Here is a 17,966-nt window from a genome sequence, read left to right on the forward strand (position 1 = left end):
TATTCTTTTGAACTGTTACCTTTGTGCTCCGTCAGCATTAAGTCAACCAGTAAGTACTCACCTGTCTTTTCAAGCATGTTCATGTAGCAGCCTTTACCTTACTGCCTGAACCACACCAGGCCACACAGTAAAAGCCAATGCTGCCACCTTTTTCAAAAACAAGTCCCCTGTCCCTTCCGATAAATGCTAGATTTGGTATAATAATATCTTAAAGGCATTACTTTAAAGTGACTCCTATATTAACAGCATATCTAATCTACAGGTTATTGATATGATAAGCTTGAGTACAGAACCAGCACTGGACGCAGGGACACTCTTGTCTGAGAAACACTACTGTAGAACACCGATAATTGAAAAATATTTGGACTCTTAACATACCACCACACACTCATAGAAAGAGCTCATAATGACAGCACCCTGCCGTATTCGTACCAGACTGAACTTGTGTTGTTCATCTTCCATTTTAACGCTTTTTAAAACTCATTTGACACAACATGTGCCCACCTTGTTTTCAGCCTATGTTGCAGCCATCAATCAAACATTGAAAACACTACCATTTCAGTATGCAGAGATATGTATGTTCAGCATGGTTTGGAACAGAAACTGAAAAAGTAATCCCCCGCGTAAAATGTTTGGGCTTTTGTGATTATGTGAGATTGTGAAAACACCATCCTACTTGTGCGTCCGTTGAAGTCCAAGGTAATTGTCAGGCACTAAGACCCGTTACGCTGTACAAGTTTAAGAAAAACATTTCAGAGCTAACACTAACACACCCATGATTGCTGCATGATGTTAGCGTGGAGCAGAGACCAAGAGCGGGACTTTGTAGGGAAACCCTGCAGGGACGCTGAGGATATCCGGGACAGATTCAGAGCAGCTTTACAAACATTAACAAGATGCTCTCGGGAGCTCTCGAGAGGAGGGACTTGTTTTCTTCAGGGTCATTTCAAAAACTCCCATCCCTTCTGCGCGGTGCGGCGACACAGGCTCTGCTCCCAGGGAACCAAAGGGTAAGGGTGAACAGGAAGTGGTCAGGTGAAGTCAATCAAAACCATATGGCTCCACTGGATGACTTCCTCTTGCTTTTCTCCTCCTACACTCATCTTGGTCTCAACATTTTTAACCGACTGTTTCTCCCATCACTCACTGCTCATTCTTGACAAATGAGTTTGAAATGAAGCCGCGGAGAACTGAGATACAGGAAATTTGCCTTGAAAGAAAAACAAACAAAAGGATGTGTGATACAGTGATTTGGACCACTTTCATCATCCCCCCCAAGTCACCCTCTTAACTCTTCTGTATCTGTTCCAGTCCAGAGAACACCAGTGAATGGAACCATTCCCTGTGCACTTTTAGTAGAAAGAGTACTGGTTCTCCACTGCTCGGGCCCTGCGAGTCCCGTCAGCGTCGTGGTAGTCGTCCGACGCACCACTAGAGGCCTCCAGCAGCCTTTCAGAGCTGTTGCTCCGGCTCTGTAAGCCTCCTCCGGTACCTGGGTCGCTCCGGGACATGGATGGGAGGGCCGTGGGTGAGGAGGAGGTGCTGGAGGAGAGCGGGGCATCGGGAGGGGGTCCCGCAGGCGCCGCCATCCCAGGAGGGAGTAGAGGTGGCTGGGCTGAATCTGTCCGGCAGCCTGCCTCCCTGGTTGGGGTGAGCACTGGAAGCACAGTCACATCTGTAGCAGATTGTGGGAAGAAAGAAAAAAAAGATAGATGAATAATACTGATTAATCTGTGCTGCTGTTCATTGTTTGTTAGAAAAAAAGGCTCCTTCATAGAGCAGCGTGTGAACACACAGGCACACTGTGGGCCTCCTCTATTATGCTTTCTCTTGGTGGGCAATAACACCGACAACATTGGTGCCAAACAAGCCCAGACCAGCGTATCAGTGAAGCCTTTTTACGCCCTGAATCAAGCCCTCATTCTGTCAGTGAGTGTATGGGAAGGAGTGCAGGAGTGTGTGTGGGTCCAGCGTTTGGAGAAACAGAGGGTCTCTTTGTGACCATCAGGGCGGGTTGGGGCCGGAGTCTCGGCGTGCATGCAAAACACCTGCGGTATAATCGCCCCCTCACTCTCCTCTACAGGAGGGCATTCATCCCATGCCAGGAGGGCAGGAGCAGTGTTGGTATGGAGGAGGGGAAGGGATGATGGTGGTGTGGGGGCAGCTTCAGTGAGCTTGAGCTCTGCTCTATCCGTCTCTAAGGACAAATCTCAGCTATCCATCAACACATCAACCTTGAAATTCAAATCCTTAGGGGACCTTAGGAGCACTTGTCAAGACATTTCTTTCTTTGAAACAACATTATGTACCAAGTCAAAAGTATGACATCGTAAACATTAGCCTTTTAAAGAAAATGTTTTTGGTTTAAATGAATGCATTTGGACAACTGAGGCAGGAAATGGTAAATGCTTAACCCTGGTGTGTGGAAGATCCATAATGTCAGTGGGTTTACGCAGTTCCATCTAGCTTGCTATTGCAAACATGAGCTAACATTAGCAACCACAAGCTACTGATCATAACAGAATGAAAAAGGGAAGTAGCAGCAAAGTACTCCTAAGTGTACGGAATTGAGTGGGTACTCTGTTATAGCTGTAATGAATTGAACTGTACAATAGTAGGAGGAAGGATGTGTTGAATCTTCATTCAATTGTAACTAAGCCATTGAAACCGCAAACCATGTAAAAAGTAGAGCGATTTATTGCATATACTGTGTCAGTGTATGTCAGCTGATAAATAACAAGAAATTACAGAAAAGAAATGTCCTACTCTGTTCATACAAATATGTTTAGACCCCTCAGTTTGTGTTATTGTAAAACATGACTATCGAACATACCATAATAATTTATCAATAATAAGGAAAATTAAAACAAGGAATTGGTAAGTAAGCCGAAAAGCAGTGATCCAGCTCTGACAATACCAGACCCCTGAAACCAAGCAGCGGAATGGAATCAGGCAATTGTTCATTTTGTTCTTCACACCTGTGCTCATCTACATTGATAAAAGTTCTTTCCACTAAAAGGTACCGTTATCATAGAAATTGATCTCCAGCCAGCCTTACGTGTGTTTGTGTGTTTAAAGGCTCTGCACACACCCATGGTTTACCAACACAGGTGGTTTTATTTAATTGGCGGATTAGACCTCTTTGGGTGTTTTGTCTGAGTGCACACAGACCTGTTAGGTCAGGACAACTTACAGTACCTGTGTTGGAGCACCGCTGGACTTGTACATAGGAGCGTAATGTGATGTCAGCGGAGCCTCCAGATTCCAGGGGGATGGGGTGGGCGTGGAAGTGCCTCAGCATGTCCGAAACAGTGTGAAACCACAAGTGGTGGACGTGGCACTGACCATTCTCGTTCACTGACAAACGCAAATGCTAGGGGGGAGAAGGAAGGAAAAGTGTGTGTGTGTGTATGTGTGTGCGTGTGTGTGTGTGTGTGTGTGTGTGCGTGTGTGTGTGTGTGTGTGTGTGTGTGTGTGTGTGTGCGTGCGTGCGTGCGTGCGTGCGTGTGTGTGTGTGTTTGGAAGGGGAGATAGATGGTAAAGGAGATGGGTGGGGAAAGAAAAAGACAGAAATATTGCAGTGTGAGACATTTGAAACAGACAGAACAAGACAGAGGTCAGGACATTATCTGAGAGGCGTCTCGCCATGGGAGCAGAGAGCGACAGAATGCCAGGGCTGACACCAGAGGAAGAGGCTGCAGCTGACACTTCCTCAACACTGTCGGCTGGCAGGATGTGATGTGCGGGGATCAAGTTGCATAAGAGCACACACAACGTTGACATTACTGCATCTTTTTCCAGGGCATGAACAAACTCAGTCTGCTATGGGACTGGAGCGGCTGCATCCCAAAATGTCACGTGAATTACATTAGTGAATTTAAAACTGCTTCAGATCAGAACTGCAGCTAGGAGGGGAGATGAATGTAATTGCGTTCATACTTGAAATACACTTTTCTTAATGCTTTATATGATAAAACTCAAAAGGCATTTCCAGCTTCTCAAATGTCAGAATTTCCTCCTTTCCTATTTCTTATCACTCTAAACAAATTCCATAATTTTGTGTTATATTTTGACTAAAATAAACTATAAATACATTAAAGACCTACTTCACCGGTGGGAATATGAAGGTGTATTGAATTAGTATAAATGTGCAAACATTTTTCAAATCGGTTCATCCTAGCCTGATAAAAGGCAGAAAGAGTGTTTTATGGTCTCACTGTCTAACCCTACATTTTACTAGTGTGACATCACACTAGTAAAAATGTAGGGTGAGGATTAACAGGACAGTTGGGCCAAGGGAAGACTGAGGAAAGATTGAGGGAAGAAAAACCTCATTCATTATATTATAAAAGCGATTTTATGATGATAGAACGCCTGTTCCGTATGGTAGCACCCCTCATTTACATGTATAACACACAACCACAGGCTCAATCACATAACATGGTGCTTTTTTATTTTTTTCTCCAATCCTCTCACCTTGGCTTTGCCCTGAAAGTTGAAGGTGAGGACGTACTCGCCCGGCCGCGTCTCACTCTGACGAATCACAAAAAGCCCATGACTCCTTGCGCCGCCTGCAAGCACTAACTGAGCTGCACGCACGCGGGACAGTGTACCATGGAACCATGGGTAACCGGCCAGGCTGGCATCCCCATCTGACTCTTTTGCTCCTTCACTGCCACCTGCACCAAGTCAAAACAGCATGAGAAATCATATGCTTGTTTATTGATTGTCTAGAGAGAAGGAAATGTGTGTTATTACCTGCAGACGAATTGGAGCCTTGGGCCTCTGGGGACTGGAGGAAGCGCTCTAAAGGCATGTGGGATGGGTGCTGGGTGAAGGGGGGTTCCCTGCAACGGACTGATGGGGTGCTGTAATGCTCTGCTGCTGTAGAACACGACCTCTCCGCAGCACGATACACACCTAAACAAGTGTTTTATTTCATTTCTACATATTCATGTGGTTCAAAATATATGAATGAAATGTAACAGTGGTCTTTGCTCACCCTCAGACAGCAGCTCACAGCTGCAAGAGGCCACCATGGAGCAGTCTTTGGAGGCCTGACCATGAGGACACGACGCCAGCTCGATGTCATCGCCGCTGTCCCTGTACACAAGCAGGCAGGTCAGGAGAACCGCAAGAACGTATACACACACACACACACACATGTGCAAACAAACATTGCAGAGTCCCAACACACAACTGCACACACATCCTACAAACACAGAACACAAATAATCTTTCTGTTTACGTCCCGAGCTGCACCGACAAACGTCCACTAACCCGGGGGACTCTGGAGGAATGTCAGTGGTGCAAGCTCGCCCATGTTTGTGCTAAAGCGACCTGTCAGAAACTCCACTAATTTAATGATTAATGACTGTGTGTTACCCCCTCCTTCCCCCTTCCCATCCACACTCTCCCCATCCCTCCATCCCTCTCTTTCTCTCCATCTTCAGCCAACAGCAAATATTTATCTGGTGGTTTACCCGGGGTCTATGCAGTCCTGGATGTCAGCAACCCAGGAGTTTTTCTGCAGCGAGTCGATGGTTTCCAGGATGTACTCTCCCCCGTTTTCCACCTGTGGAAGCAGTCAAATACTGCAATCACACACTGAGCTCTGTTTAAAGGACCACATTGGGGTACGAAATGGGGCAAATCCTATGTTAACTAATTTTCCACCAAGCACTTTTTGCACAGCGGTTATTAGCTGTGCGGTTGGGTTCAGGTGGTTGTTAAATGGTTGCAGTTCTTACCTTCAGAACAAAAGTGTTGTCCTTGTCAGGCATCTCCAGGGGCATGGTGGTCCTCACCTCCACGATTGCCGCCAGAGGGATGCTCACTTTGGGCTTTGAGGACTGAGGTGAATATGTAAACAGAAGAAGAATAAAAAGTCACATTTAACTGAACAGTTTTTCTCGCAGGTCAGCCTTCACAGCTGAATCTCTGTTGTAGGTGTCAACCTGAGGGTCTGGAGCCCCCCCCCCGCAATGTATTCAATATATTGTATTCAATATTTGAATAAAAAAGTGAGTCTTTATTTGCGTAGCGACTATCAAATCTGATAGAGCTCCACCCCTTCAAGTATGTGCTGCCCGTGCCCATAGTACATGAGGAGTACATTAACCTTATTGCTTATAAATTCTGCTCTAGAAAACTAAAACTGCATCACTTCCTCGATGGTTCTGTGTATAAGGTGTAATAGGCTATAACCAAAAACCAGGATGAGCAATTAAGAGTAGTCCAACGTTAAATTAAATCCTTCATTGCTTCCTGTGGGAGGTAACTGCAACACTTGTAAAAGAAGAAACATTATATTTTTCTCCAGAAAACGACCTAAATAGAGCTTTAAATTAGTGGTGGAGGTTGAAATAGCACCAATTCCCCATCTGTCTTTAGTGTGAAATACACCCAACTTCTCCAAAACCTCTAACTTCTACTTCGCACACAATAATCAAGTGGCAACATGCAGTCTAGATGAGTCCTACAACCTTTTGCAGCGAATGAACTCCTGAGATTAAATAAGTAATTCCAATTAAATAAGGCCAACGTTAGAAGAGCAGAAAGGGCTTTACGAAAGATTGCAAAAACTGCGAAAACACCTCTACAGCTCAGTTTTTAAGAAGTCGGTTATTTCTCAATTCATCTCTTGCCGATTATTCCTGCTGACGGGCCGCAACTAACATAAAACAGTTTACAAGAGGGTGAGCACAGAAAAACATCCTGGCCTCAGTTTGCCCTACGCAGAGAGTTGGATCCAGGAGATAATCTTAACAGATCCAATGAGTGTGTTGGAGGCAGTCAGCTATGTTTGTGTATGTGTGTGTTTGTGTGTGTGTGTGTGTGTGTGTGTGTGTGTGTGTGTGTGTGTGTGTGGCGGGGGTGGGTGGGTGTGTGTTTGTTTATTTCTGAGTTGTCAGGAGAGGCAGAGCGAGAAGGAGGCTGACTGATGGTCTGGCAGAGGCTTATCAGCTGATCTGTCTGGAGCAACACAGTTCTCATCTTGATCTGCCGGTGCAGCTGGCTGCCGTCCACGCCCACAGTTCCATTCCCTTTGGATCGGATGTCAGAAACCACTTCCTGTATTAAAACCATTCGACCGTTTCCTGTACTTGGCTCACTACTGTGGACAGCACACGCACAATCACGCTTTCCACCGTCTGTCGGAATGTGTAGACGCTATAGACGGCTGCATGTGCTCCAATGCACTGCTCTCATCGGGACAATCTGGTGTGGTCTCTTTGATGAAAACTTAAATGGCATTTGTATTTTGTATCCATCTTTTCTATATTTGGTGAGCAAGACGATGAACATAAGCCCAATATCCACAATTCTCTACCCCTGCAAAATATCTGGCTCTTTAGCTCCTAAATGCTCTTCTATGTTCACCAGCTAGAAGAGTGGGTAGCGAAGAGTTGTATGAGCTCTTTTGCTCAGAAAGAATCAATGCCAATGAGAGTGGTGAAAGTGAACCAGAACAGTAAAGTTGTTAATAGGAAAAAATGTATTAGTAGTAGGCCTGCACCTTAAAATTTGATTTTTCAATTCAAACGAGGTGGGAATCTCAGAGACAGATATCTCAAAACCTGAACAAATAAAACATAGCTAACTTTGTGGAATACCAGCAAGTGACAAATTTTATTTAATTTTTTTGTCAAAATGTCAACTGTTTGGTTGGAGGGTGCAGGATCTGATGTGAAACATTAGCCTGCTAGCATTAATCATTCAGTGAATACTGGATAATGAGTTGAAAAAGTGAAACAAATTAAAGCTGGGGTGGAGGAATGGGGAGAAAATGGCAGTTGGGATAGAGATTTGAATCCAAATACCTCAACCGCTCCACTTGTTCTCTTTGGTCCCTCCCCTATGGTCCCTCCCAGACACGCTCTACACCAACAAAGTCGTGCCAAAGTGAATGGACAGTCCCAACAGCCAATAAGAACAGAGAATCGGAGCCTCGCTCTGATTGGTCAAAGTTAATTTTGACCAATCAGAAATCACATACCCCAGCTTTAACTTTCCATTCCTTCTATAAATGTGACCTTCAGGAGGATTGTCAAAAACATCCATAGAAATGAAATAATTTGAATTGGCCATTACCCAAGAAAATTAGAAAATCACAACGGGAAACCAGACAAAAATACAGATACGTTGCAAGTAGTTTTAAGTATTTTAGGTTTAAGTTTGGATATTTCCACTCAAATAGGCTTCCTGTGATGTGGTACAGCTACTCTTAAGCTTTAGTTATTGCATGTAACTGTGGGTAGTGTTAACCAGATGGCTAGTCTTCTCAGGGCCTGCTGCTGTGTCATAATGCAGGCTGTTAACGTGCCGCAGTGTGCCACACAGCAGAGCAGCCTGCAGATTGATGGCCCAGACAGGGATGGAGCCAGAGCCGTGCAGCCAGGAGTGGGGCAGGAGTGAGATCTTATGAGTCACTTTATCTCTCCGACACTGTTGACTCTGCACTGTTATGATTTGTAAGATCTGAATAGGACGGCAGCGATAAAACAAAACACAGAGTGTCTGCGGGGCAGGCCTGTGGAGATGTGTGTGTTTAATTAATGTGTCACTTCAGAGGAGTTCTGAAGTTTCTCTTATCCTAAGCCGGTGATTTTTTTTTCTGATGTGTGGATGTTCATAGAACAAAACACATGAAACTTCTGAAGCACAATTATTGAGTTTCATTTTCTATGTTACCCTCGTGGCTCTCACTGTGGTTTGTGAGTGACACGCCAACATTTTGGTTCCTATTTTTCCAGTTTGTCACAGAAGACAGTTTGACAGAGACATAGAATCAGTCAATATTTTTTTGCACACAAAAGGGGAATCTTTGCAATCCACTCCCACTTACAAAAATCAATGCAACAGCTTCCTCTCTCTCTCTCTCTCTCTCTCTCTCTCTCTCAGTCTCCAGTATCTCAAGCTCCTTTACCCCCCCCCCCTCCCACACCTGCCTCCCACCTGTCCTCACCCACTCTCCCCCTCTCCACAGCCCTTATCCCCACATTCCCACCAGCCAAGATCAAAGGACAGTGGCAGATTTACACACACTCAGCTGCATAGCCTCGTGGCATTTTTAAGGTCAGGGGCAATGATCTGGAAATCCCATATAGACAAATGTGAAGTGTGCATGTACGCATGCGAGTGGGCGAATGTGGTGGTTGGACTTCAGGCTGTGTCACATGGGTTGATTTATCAAGCTAGTTTTATACTTGGGATTCATAAAGGAGCTCCAACCAATGAAGATGTTAATGTGTTGGTAATTCTTTTGCAATCAGTCTTTAAGCCTAATGTCCAATTGGACTTGTCTTGGAGAGCTGGAAATGTTCCTGCTTTTAGAGAGAAGCTTCTAGGTGAACTGACTTCTTCACTGTGCAATGATAGCAGTGGCTCTGTCTGGTGAAAGATTTAACAAGATTTGGGACCACTTTTACGTTTGGATAAAGACAAGACGGAATGTTTTCCTGCATCTTACCTTCTTTTCTGTAGGGATTATGGAAGTTATTGACATATATGTTAATGTAAAAATCTAGCATTTGACGCAGTGGATTCAACATTATTTGAAAGACTTAGATAAAACTGTTGTAAAAAGAGAGAAATAACTGAAGGTAAAAACTAGAACCTCGGGAAATGCACCTCTCTTTTCCAGAGAGCATTAGTCCAAACCCTAAAAATATTACATTTACAATGTTTTAAAGGTCACATATTATGCTTTTGTTCAGGTCCAAACTTCTAATTTGGTTTCTACTGGAAACGGTTTTCATGTTGTAGTGTCCAAAAAATCCTAAATATTTATTTCAGTGCCATTACTGAATCTCCTGTTTTCACCCAATGTCTGAAACGCTCTGTTTTAGAGTCTGTCTCTTTAAGTCCCACCTTCCAAAAAGCCCAGTCTGCTCTGATTGACCCTGAATCTAACCGCTTGGGATGTGCTTATCACAGGTTGAGGTAGTGCTAAGTTAGCTTGGTAATGAGGTCATAAGGGGGAGAGAAATCTGACTGGTGTTTTTGAACACAGGTCATCATAACTGACCTTTAAAACAAAGATGCCGGCAAATTTTTTTTCGAATCACCCAACATTAACTAATTTTTTATGTCTAGATCCATCTTTTCTGCCTAATCGTCGAACATTTCTGTGTGTGTGTTTACCTTGGGCGGTACGTAGAACTCCAGCAGGAACTTTTCGCCTCCTTCATCCCTCTTCGTCTTCCTCAGCAGCAAGCGGCATTTCTGCCAGAGCGCAGCGCCCATACAGTTTGTGTCATCAGCCACCATGTATCTCAACGCTCCCTCCCTCTGGATTTCCAGCATCTCTGACTTGTGGCCCTGGGAGCCCCTGGGAAGCCTGAGCTTTTGGGACCACCTCTCTCCCCCTGCAGCCTCCCCTCCTCCTCCTACTGCCCCTCCTCCCCCCACTCCTCCATTAGCCTTCCTGGCTCCAGAGGGGCCGTCAGGTTCAGGGGAGGCCCGTCTATGCCACATCTCCTTCACCCCGTCCACCACACACAGGCTCATGTTCCTCAGGGAGAAGCCCTTCTTAAAGCGAGCCTTGGGGTGACTGACTGACACGTCCTCTGAGCTGCGGGACTGTCCCAGAGCGGACACCTTGTGGGCCGGCTGGGGGCCTCGCGAGCCCGCAGTGCCCCCGCCTCCCCCGTCTATACCTCCCCCTCCGCTGTCCATACTATCCAGGGATTCACTTGAAGCCCCGGCGTCCTTGCGTCTCTGGTACAGGTCGTGACCGTAGGACAGTGGGCAGCCCTGGATCCCCAGGAAAGGAACGATGCTGTACTTGGGCGCGGCGTTGGAGCCGGCTTCCCCCGGAGAAGAGGCCTGGTTTTCCCGGGCCTGGGTCAGCGCAGCAGAGAAACACTCCAGGAAGTGCTGGGAGAAGTGCTGTGAGAAGCTGGCTTCAGCGCCGGGCGAGTCGTAGCACGGGTTCTCCAACAGGAAGCGTTGGAACTTGTCAGCGAAGTCTGCGGCCGATGCTCGAGCATGGAGCTCACAGAACTCTCGCCAGTCAGGCAGTGGGCACGAGGAGGAGAGCTCCGGGCTACCGGGCACCACCGCTCCGTTCATCACTGGGCCATGCCAACCCACCGAGGAGAGGCTGCAGAGGAGGAAGAAGAGCTGGGTGTTAGAGTGGAGGCAAAGCAAAATATGGCAGCACGCATTGTGACATTGTTTCAGACCAGTCATACAACAGTTGTGGAACAGCCTGCATGTATGATGGTGCAAATAATACATTACACTGCATTCCAAATTATAAGGCAAATTAGATTTTCCCAGATTTTCCTAAATAGTCGATGCAAATCACAGTCAGTATAATTCATCAACTGTTAGAGTATATTTCGAATTTATTGAACAAACCTCCCAATGGTATTTTTTTCAAAAATAAAAAACTCCAAATGCACTGTTCCAAATCATTATGCACAACAGAGTTTCAAAACATTTTATAGGTTGTAAACAACTAAAAATGGTCATTTGTTGAATTTGCAGCATTAGGAGGTCATATTTAGTGAAATCAAAAGCTATTTCAATCAAAAACATCTTAACAGGCCAAGTTACATGTTAACATAGGACCCCTTCTTTGATATCACCTTCACAATTCTTGCATCCATTGAACTTGCGAGTTCTTGGAGAGTTTCAGCTTGAATATCTTTGCAGGATGCCAGACTAGCCTCCCATAGCTACTGTTTTGATGTGAACTGCCTCCCAACCTCATAGATGTTTTGCTTGAGGATGCTCCAAAGGTTCTCAATAGGGTTGAGGTCAGGGGAAGATGGGGGCCACACCATGAGGTTCTCTCCTTTTATGCCCAAAGCAGCCAGTGACACAGAGGTATTCTTTGCAGCATGAGATGGTGCATTGTCATGCATGAAGATGATTTTACTACGGAAGGCACTTTCCTTCTTTTTGTACCACGGAAGAAAGTGGTGAGTCAGAAACTCTACATACTTTGCCGAGGTAATTTTCACACCGTCAGGGACCCTGAAACCAGCTCTCTCCCCATGATTCCGGCCCAAAACATGACTCCGCCACCTCCTGTCTGCCGTCGCAGCCTTGTTGGGACATTGTGGCCATTCACCAACCATCCACTACTCCATCCATCTGGACCATCCAGGGTTGCACGGCACTCATCAGTAAACAAGATGAGTCTTCATGTATTCCTGAGCCCACTGCAAGTGTTTCAGCTTGTCATCATTGTTTAGGGGTGGCCGAATAATAGGTTTATGCACAACTGCAAACTTCTGGATCCTACACCTTAGGCACCAGAAGCTTCAAATACCTGTCTGCTGCTTTGTGATGGCATTTTAGCAGCTGCTCTCCTATTCCGATGAATTTGTCTGGCAGAAATCTTCCTCATATTACGTTTATCCGAACGAACCCGTCTGTGCTCTGAATCAGCCACAAATCTCTTCACAGTACGATGATCACACTTAAGTTTTCGTGAAATATCTAATGTTTTCATACCTTGTCCAAGGTATTGCACTATTTGACGCTTTTAGGCAGCAGAGAGATCCTTTTTCTTTCCCATATTGCTTGAAACCTGTGGCCTGCTTAATAATGTGGAACGTCCTTGTTAAGTACACAGGTGTCTGAGATTGATTTCAATGATCCAAAGTGCCCTGAGACACAATACCATCCATGAGTTGAAATAAAATACAAAAAATTAAATGTTTATAATTTGCATAATAATTTGTGACAGACTGTATATATGAATGAAGCAGACTGTCTCTGAATGTCAGTGTAATATTTATTTTATATCTTGGTCATTTGAAAAATCGCATGATGTAGGCCTGTGCAGATTTGTTTAAAAATAAAAATGTCAAATGTATTTCTGTAAAAATGATGCAGCATCACATTAAAATCGCCTCTAATCTTAATCATCCATCATATCACATGTGCCACTTGAGATTTTTCAAAGGGATAACATGGACTGTAGCCAGGGTTTTAGAAATACTGAAAACACAAGTCTACAAAAATGTGTACAACACCAAAATACTCCAGACCACCCACCTGGTCCCTAAACCCCATTCACTTCTCTTAACATGTCTGTTGCCTTGACCTCGTTGGTCTCATCCTGTTTCAGTTTGGTGGCTTTTTTTTTGTTTTTTCACTTTGAAGAGTCCACAATCTGCAACAGCTCAAGATTCTCCACAGAAGAGACATGTCGTTGAAGATAAACAGATTCAATATGATGACAACAGATAAAAAAAAAAAATCATCCAGAAAGCCTAGGGGTCTCCATCAGCTAGCTACCAATTGATGCTTTCTGACAAGCTCTCAGATTATTACTGAATTATCTAGAAGTGTGTTCTGTCAGAGCAGGTTGGATATGACTCAGACCTATATGCTACAGCTCCTCTTCATGTCTCGTCAATATCCGACACTATTGTTTCTACATAATAAGGCTTTTTTTTCAAGAACACAGTTGGTCTGGTCCCCTCACACTATCATTTCTCAACTCCAAAACCATGTGTGTGCGTGTTCGCATGACTCGCTCTTCGGCACTGCCTCCCTCTCTGGCCTGATCAGTGTCACACCGCATCACATCACTGATAAAACTCTCTGGTCTGCAGTGGGGATCTGACACAGAGTCTTAACACCATTGTGTAAGTAGCAAAAAGCCAAAGCCTGGTCCCATCCCCCTCCTCTTCATCTCTTTTCCTGAGCACATCAGTGACTAATAGAGCATCAGTGAATAGCGTTGCACTACCAAGCACATGTTGCTTTGATTGTTGTTGTGTGTACATCGCACAGATAAAAGGATATCGTCTGAGCGTGCAGGCTGGGCGACATACGAACACGGATGGCCAACACACCCCAAGCTGTGAAAGCTTATTCTCAGAGCTGCTGGGCTTCTCTTGGCAATTCACTCTTGCAATATGCGCTCAAATGTTTGCTTTCAGAAATGTCCCTCCCAAACCAAAACAAGCATACATGCATGCATTTGCTCTGCGGAGTTTCCTGGAATAACTCCTGCAAGTATTTATTGTAATTTTCAGAAAAGCATCAGTGTAGGTTGTCTTTTTATAAAGGATTAGAGCGGGGGGGGGGGGGGGGGGGGCGGGGGGGGACTTGCCAAGTGCTGGAATTAGAGATAGGGTGAGAAGCTCAGTCATTCGTGAGGAACTTGGGGCAGAGCCCCTACTAATTTGCGTCAAAAGGAGCCTGTTGAGGTGGTTCGGGCATCTGGTAAGGATGCCCCCTGGGCACCTCCCTAAGGAAGTGATTCAGGCACGTCCAGCTGGGAGGAGGCTTCGGGGAAGACCTGGGACTAGGTGGAGAGATTATATCTCCAAGCTTGCCTGGGAACTCCTCCGATCAACGTGGCCCGGGAAAGAGAAGTTTGGGATCCCCTGCTCGAGCTGCTGCCCCGCGACCTGACTCCGGATATGTGTTTGAAGATGATCATGATGATCAGTGTTTCTCCTCGGTTGACTGCTTTTTGGGGCAATGTTGTACAACTATTATTATTATTTTCTTTTACAGAAGTTTCTTTCAACAACCAATACATATTTTACAAGATCTGTTTTTGATTAAAAATATAATAATGTGTGCAATAATAATTTAAAAAAAAAACGTCTATACCGTTAATTGGTTATTTTTATCTTTTTGGCATTTTTATGCTTTATTGATAGTGTAGAGACAGAGTTGAAATGGGGCAGAGAGGGGAGTGACATGCAGAGAACGACCGCGGGTTGGAATCGAACTTGGGTCCGCTGCTGGCCGAGGCCCATGGGGGGGACGCCCTACAAAATGAGCTAAGGGCGCCCCTGTTAATTGGTTCTTGAATGTACCCTTCAAACGCTCACTGCAGATCCCTTGGATTTAGTATTATCTGAGTTTCAATGTTGAACTGAGATGTACAGTATATAGTATATATCGGGTTTTGGCTGTTAAACACAACTCTGTGTATAATCTCTGCCATCTGTTTTACATTATAACAGGCTTTTTCTCTATAAAATATTTTATAAAGCTGCAGATGTCATCCAGTCCATAAAAACATCAGGAGCTCTTCATAAATGTCCTCTTTGTCAGCTTCCTCCAACGTCCAGCTGACTTACTGTATGCAATATATAATCAAATCTGTATTTGGATTATTTAAATTCAATTTGGTAATTCTTGAGCACAAATTATTACATTCAATTAATTGAACATCCAGCTACCAGGGATAATTAACTGATTCTGAATGGAGTCAATCGGACCACTGTTCCTGTCAGATTAAGTTCTGTCACATAATCTAAAACGGATACCTAATATTTTTATCTAATTTTGTTCTAGTTACTTAGAACCTTTTCCCAAAAAGTGTCTTATTTGAAAGAAGTGCAGAGTGCATGAATGTATGGAACTAAGGTTAAAGTTTGTTTCATTCATGAATCCATAATTTCATTAATCCACACATCAGTTCATTCCTTCAAGCAACGTACGATCTTCAATCAAAACTGCTAATCACCAAGTGTTGTTGTAATAACTCTTATTAGATACTTATCATATAGAGGTGTGTTTGTGTGTGTTTGTGTGTGTGTGTGTGTGTGTGTGTGTGTGTGTGTGTGTGTGTGTGTGTGTGTGTGTGTGCGCGTGTGTGTTGTGAGGAAGTCAATACCCATTCAGCTATTTAAAAACCTGAACTTTCCACCCATTCAGCAGAAAGACAACAACACAAGGAGGTGCATTTCTCAAACTCCTGCCCTTCCGCAAAGATGAGGATGTGCCTCTCTCAAGGATACTGAACTAACCGTATGACGTCCCCACACACACACACACACACACACACACACACACACACACACACACACATTCACTCACTCATTGACAGAGTCAGCATGAAACTCAAACCATGAGACGCTGGAGGAAGTGGACAGCATTCGAGTTTTCTGATGCTCAGCAGACTGAAGCAGAATAATACTGCAAAGCACACAGAGGTAAAGCTAAAATGGTTGACTGACGGTAGTGGTGGAAAGTAAAAAATACATTTACTCAAATACTATACCTTCACATGTTCACACAACGTCAAGGTACTTGTACTTGAGTATTTCCAAATGATCAATCTTTCACAAAGAATAAGTAAAGATTAGAAAAAAAATCCCAACACATTCAAATAATGTGCGCAACAAAATTTAGTTTTTTACTCTTTTCAGACCCATTCATCATCTATTGACCCTTCAGGTTAATCTGGTGACCCTTTGTTTCCATGTCAGGAACTACTGAACTGGATCCCTTATCAGTGACGCAGGTTGTGGTCCGAGGTAAAACAGGCCTGAAACTGTCAAGAGGGCAGCAGAGGGCTGCTTTCTGCGCCTGGTATGAAAAAACTCTTGAAGTTGACTTGTCGAACTTCGATCAGTTGCTTACACATTCAGCAGGTAAAGAGCAACATCAACACTCTTTTGAATCTTGTTTGTGTACACCTGGCTCCGTCTCCACCATGTCCTGAAGGAAATATCTTTCTCTTTAACTGCTCTATTCTGTCCCTTAGCTATTCAATAACTGTGTCTAACCGACGGCTTTGTGCTGAGCAGGTAGTGTAGAGCAGGGTTTTTAGAAATGTTTTGGCCTAAAATGAAGCTTTGAGAGTGAATAAAAAATATCTATTATAGCCACTTTAAGTACATTTCATCCCAATCCTTCTGTACTTTAACTCAATGAAAAGTCTTTAACTATAATAAAGCTTCTTTTTTTTACATTGTTGAATTGCTACTTTTACACAAGTGAAGGATCGGAGTACTTCCTCCCCCACTGGAGGGGGGCATGTTTTTTGCTCCATAGGCCAGCTGCTAAAACAATCAGTGAGTGTGTGGAGGTGGAGGAGACATGGGGAGAATAAAGAAAGGGAGACACACAGCAGGACAAGGAGGGGGGGGGGGCACCATGTAGACCACTACTCCCCATGGCCTTTTTTCTTTGAGTCAAGGGGAATCTAAAATGTATACCTCCATCCTTCTAGAATTCGGAAGCCATTCCCCCATCCTGTCTGTAGTCCCTATCTGTTGTAAAGAATCTACCACTGCATGTGCCCCCTCCTCCTCTGCCTCCTTACCCCGGGGAGTACGGCTGATATCTCTGTCAGATGGCTGGGAGTTTATGTCTGTAACAGTGAACTGACCCTCGAAGGAGAGGAAAGAAACATTACTGTGTAGGGAGAAGCTATCAAGTGCTGCCTGCAAAACACATCGCACAAGATGCGTTGACTTCATGTACTTTGTGGAGCCTCCACACGACTGTACGGAGCAGAGCCAAGAACCACACATGCCTGAATAATACTGTGGTGTTGTGGGCAGTAATATAAAGCTACTGAGGAAGTGATACTGTAGCCAAGCATAACGGATGTACAAGGATTTGTGTTTTTTTTTAAAGCGGTGTGTACACATACCTCCATGCACTTACAGAGATAAACACTGCATATGTAGTTTAACAAACTACTACATCCAAACACACACTTCAGCGAGCGGCTTCAAGCCAGCAGCACGCCCTTAGTGATTGGTTGATGGAGACGATTGGTGATGTTGTGCTCCCACCCCAGGGTGTTTGGGCCAAGTCATGTGTTCTAAGATTAGCCTGCTCCACAGCACAGCATGCTCAGTACAGTACGTCGGCCATCGATTGTTAATACGTTGACTATGTGTTCGTATATAAGTTGTAAATATTGAAGCAGTTGGAAGTGGACAGAGAGCATGTCATGTTAATTATACATGCAAGAATATAAGATGATAAGGTTTGGTTCATATTCATAATCATGTAGTAAAGATGTTATAATTCGGATAGGTTTTAATCGATGACTGGTTTTAATGATTTAAAATATATTACAATTATTTGATTTATGTGATTCTAAATGTAATATTTTGTAACTTTGGATTGTTGACAGGACAAGACATGATATTTTGAGGATATCACTTTGGACTTTAGGAAATTGTGATGGCTATCAGTCACAATTGTTTGAATTTGTATACATCAAATAGCCAATT

General features: G+C 44.2%; 1 protein-coding gene across 1 annotated transcript; it reads right to left on the reverse strand.

Annotated features, from left to right (window-relative positions):
* Nucleotides 1-1,278: 1,278 nt before the first annotated feature.
* Nucleotides 1,279-15,856, reverse strand: sh2b2 (SH2B adaptor protein 2). The gene is made up of 9 exons (XM_080025113.1): nt 15,819-15,856; nt 10,147-11,107; nt 5,751-5,852; nt 5,484-5,575; nt 5,003-5,103; nt 4,759-4,920; nt 4,477-4,679; nt 3,199-3,373; nt 1,279-1,675 (listed from the first exon to the last, which is right to left on the reverse strand). The coding sequence occupies exons 1-9, from the start codon at nt 15,827-15,829 to the stop codon at nt 1,353-1,355; spliced, it is 2,130 nt and encodes a 709-aa protein (XP_079881239.1). The 5' UTR covers nt 15,830-15,856; the 3' UTR covers nt 1,279-1,352.
* Nucleotides 15,857-17,966: the final 2,110 nt, after the last annotated feature.

Source organism: Ammodytes marinus (genome assembly GCF_949987685.1).
Source record: "Ammodytes marinus genome assembly, chromosome: 3".
Lineage (NCBI taxonomy): Eukaryota > Metazoa > Chordata > Actinopteri > Uranoscopiformes > Ammodytidae > Ammodytes > Ammodytes marinus.

Coding starts and splice junctions, on each gene's coding strand:
- sh2b2 (XM_080025113.1), bottom strand. Junction 3,374..4,476: donor ACTTTCAGGGCAAAGCCAAG/GTGAGAGGATTG, acceptor TCTCCCCCCTAG/CATTTGCGTTTGTCAGTGAA. Junction 1,676..3,198: donor CCAGCGGTGCTCCAACACAG/GTACTGTAAGTT, acceptor AATCTGCTACAG/ATGTGACTGTGCTTCCAGTG.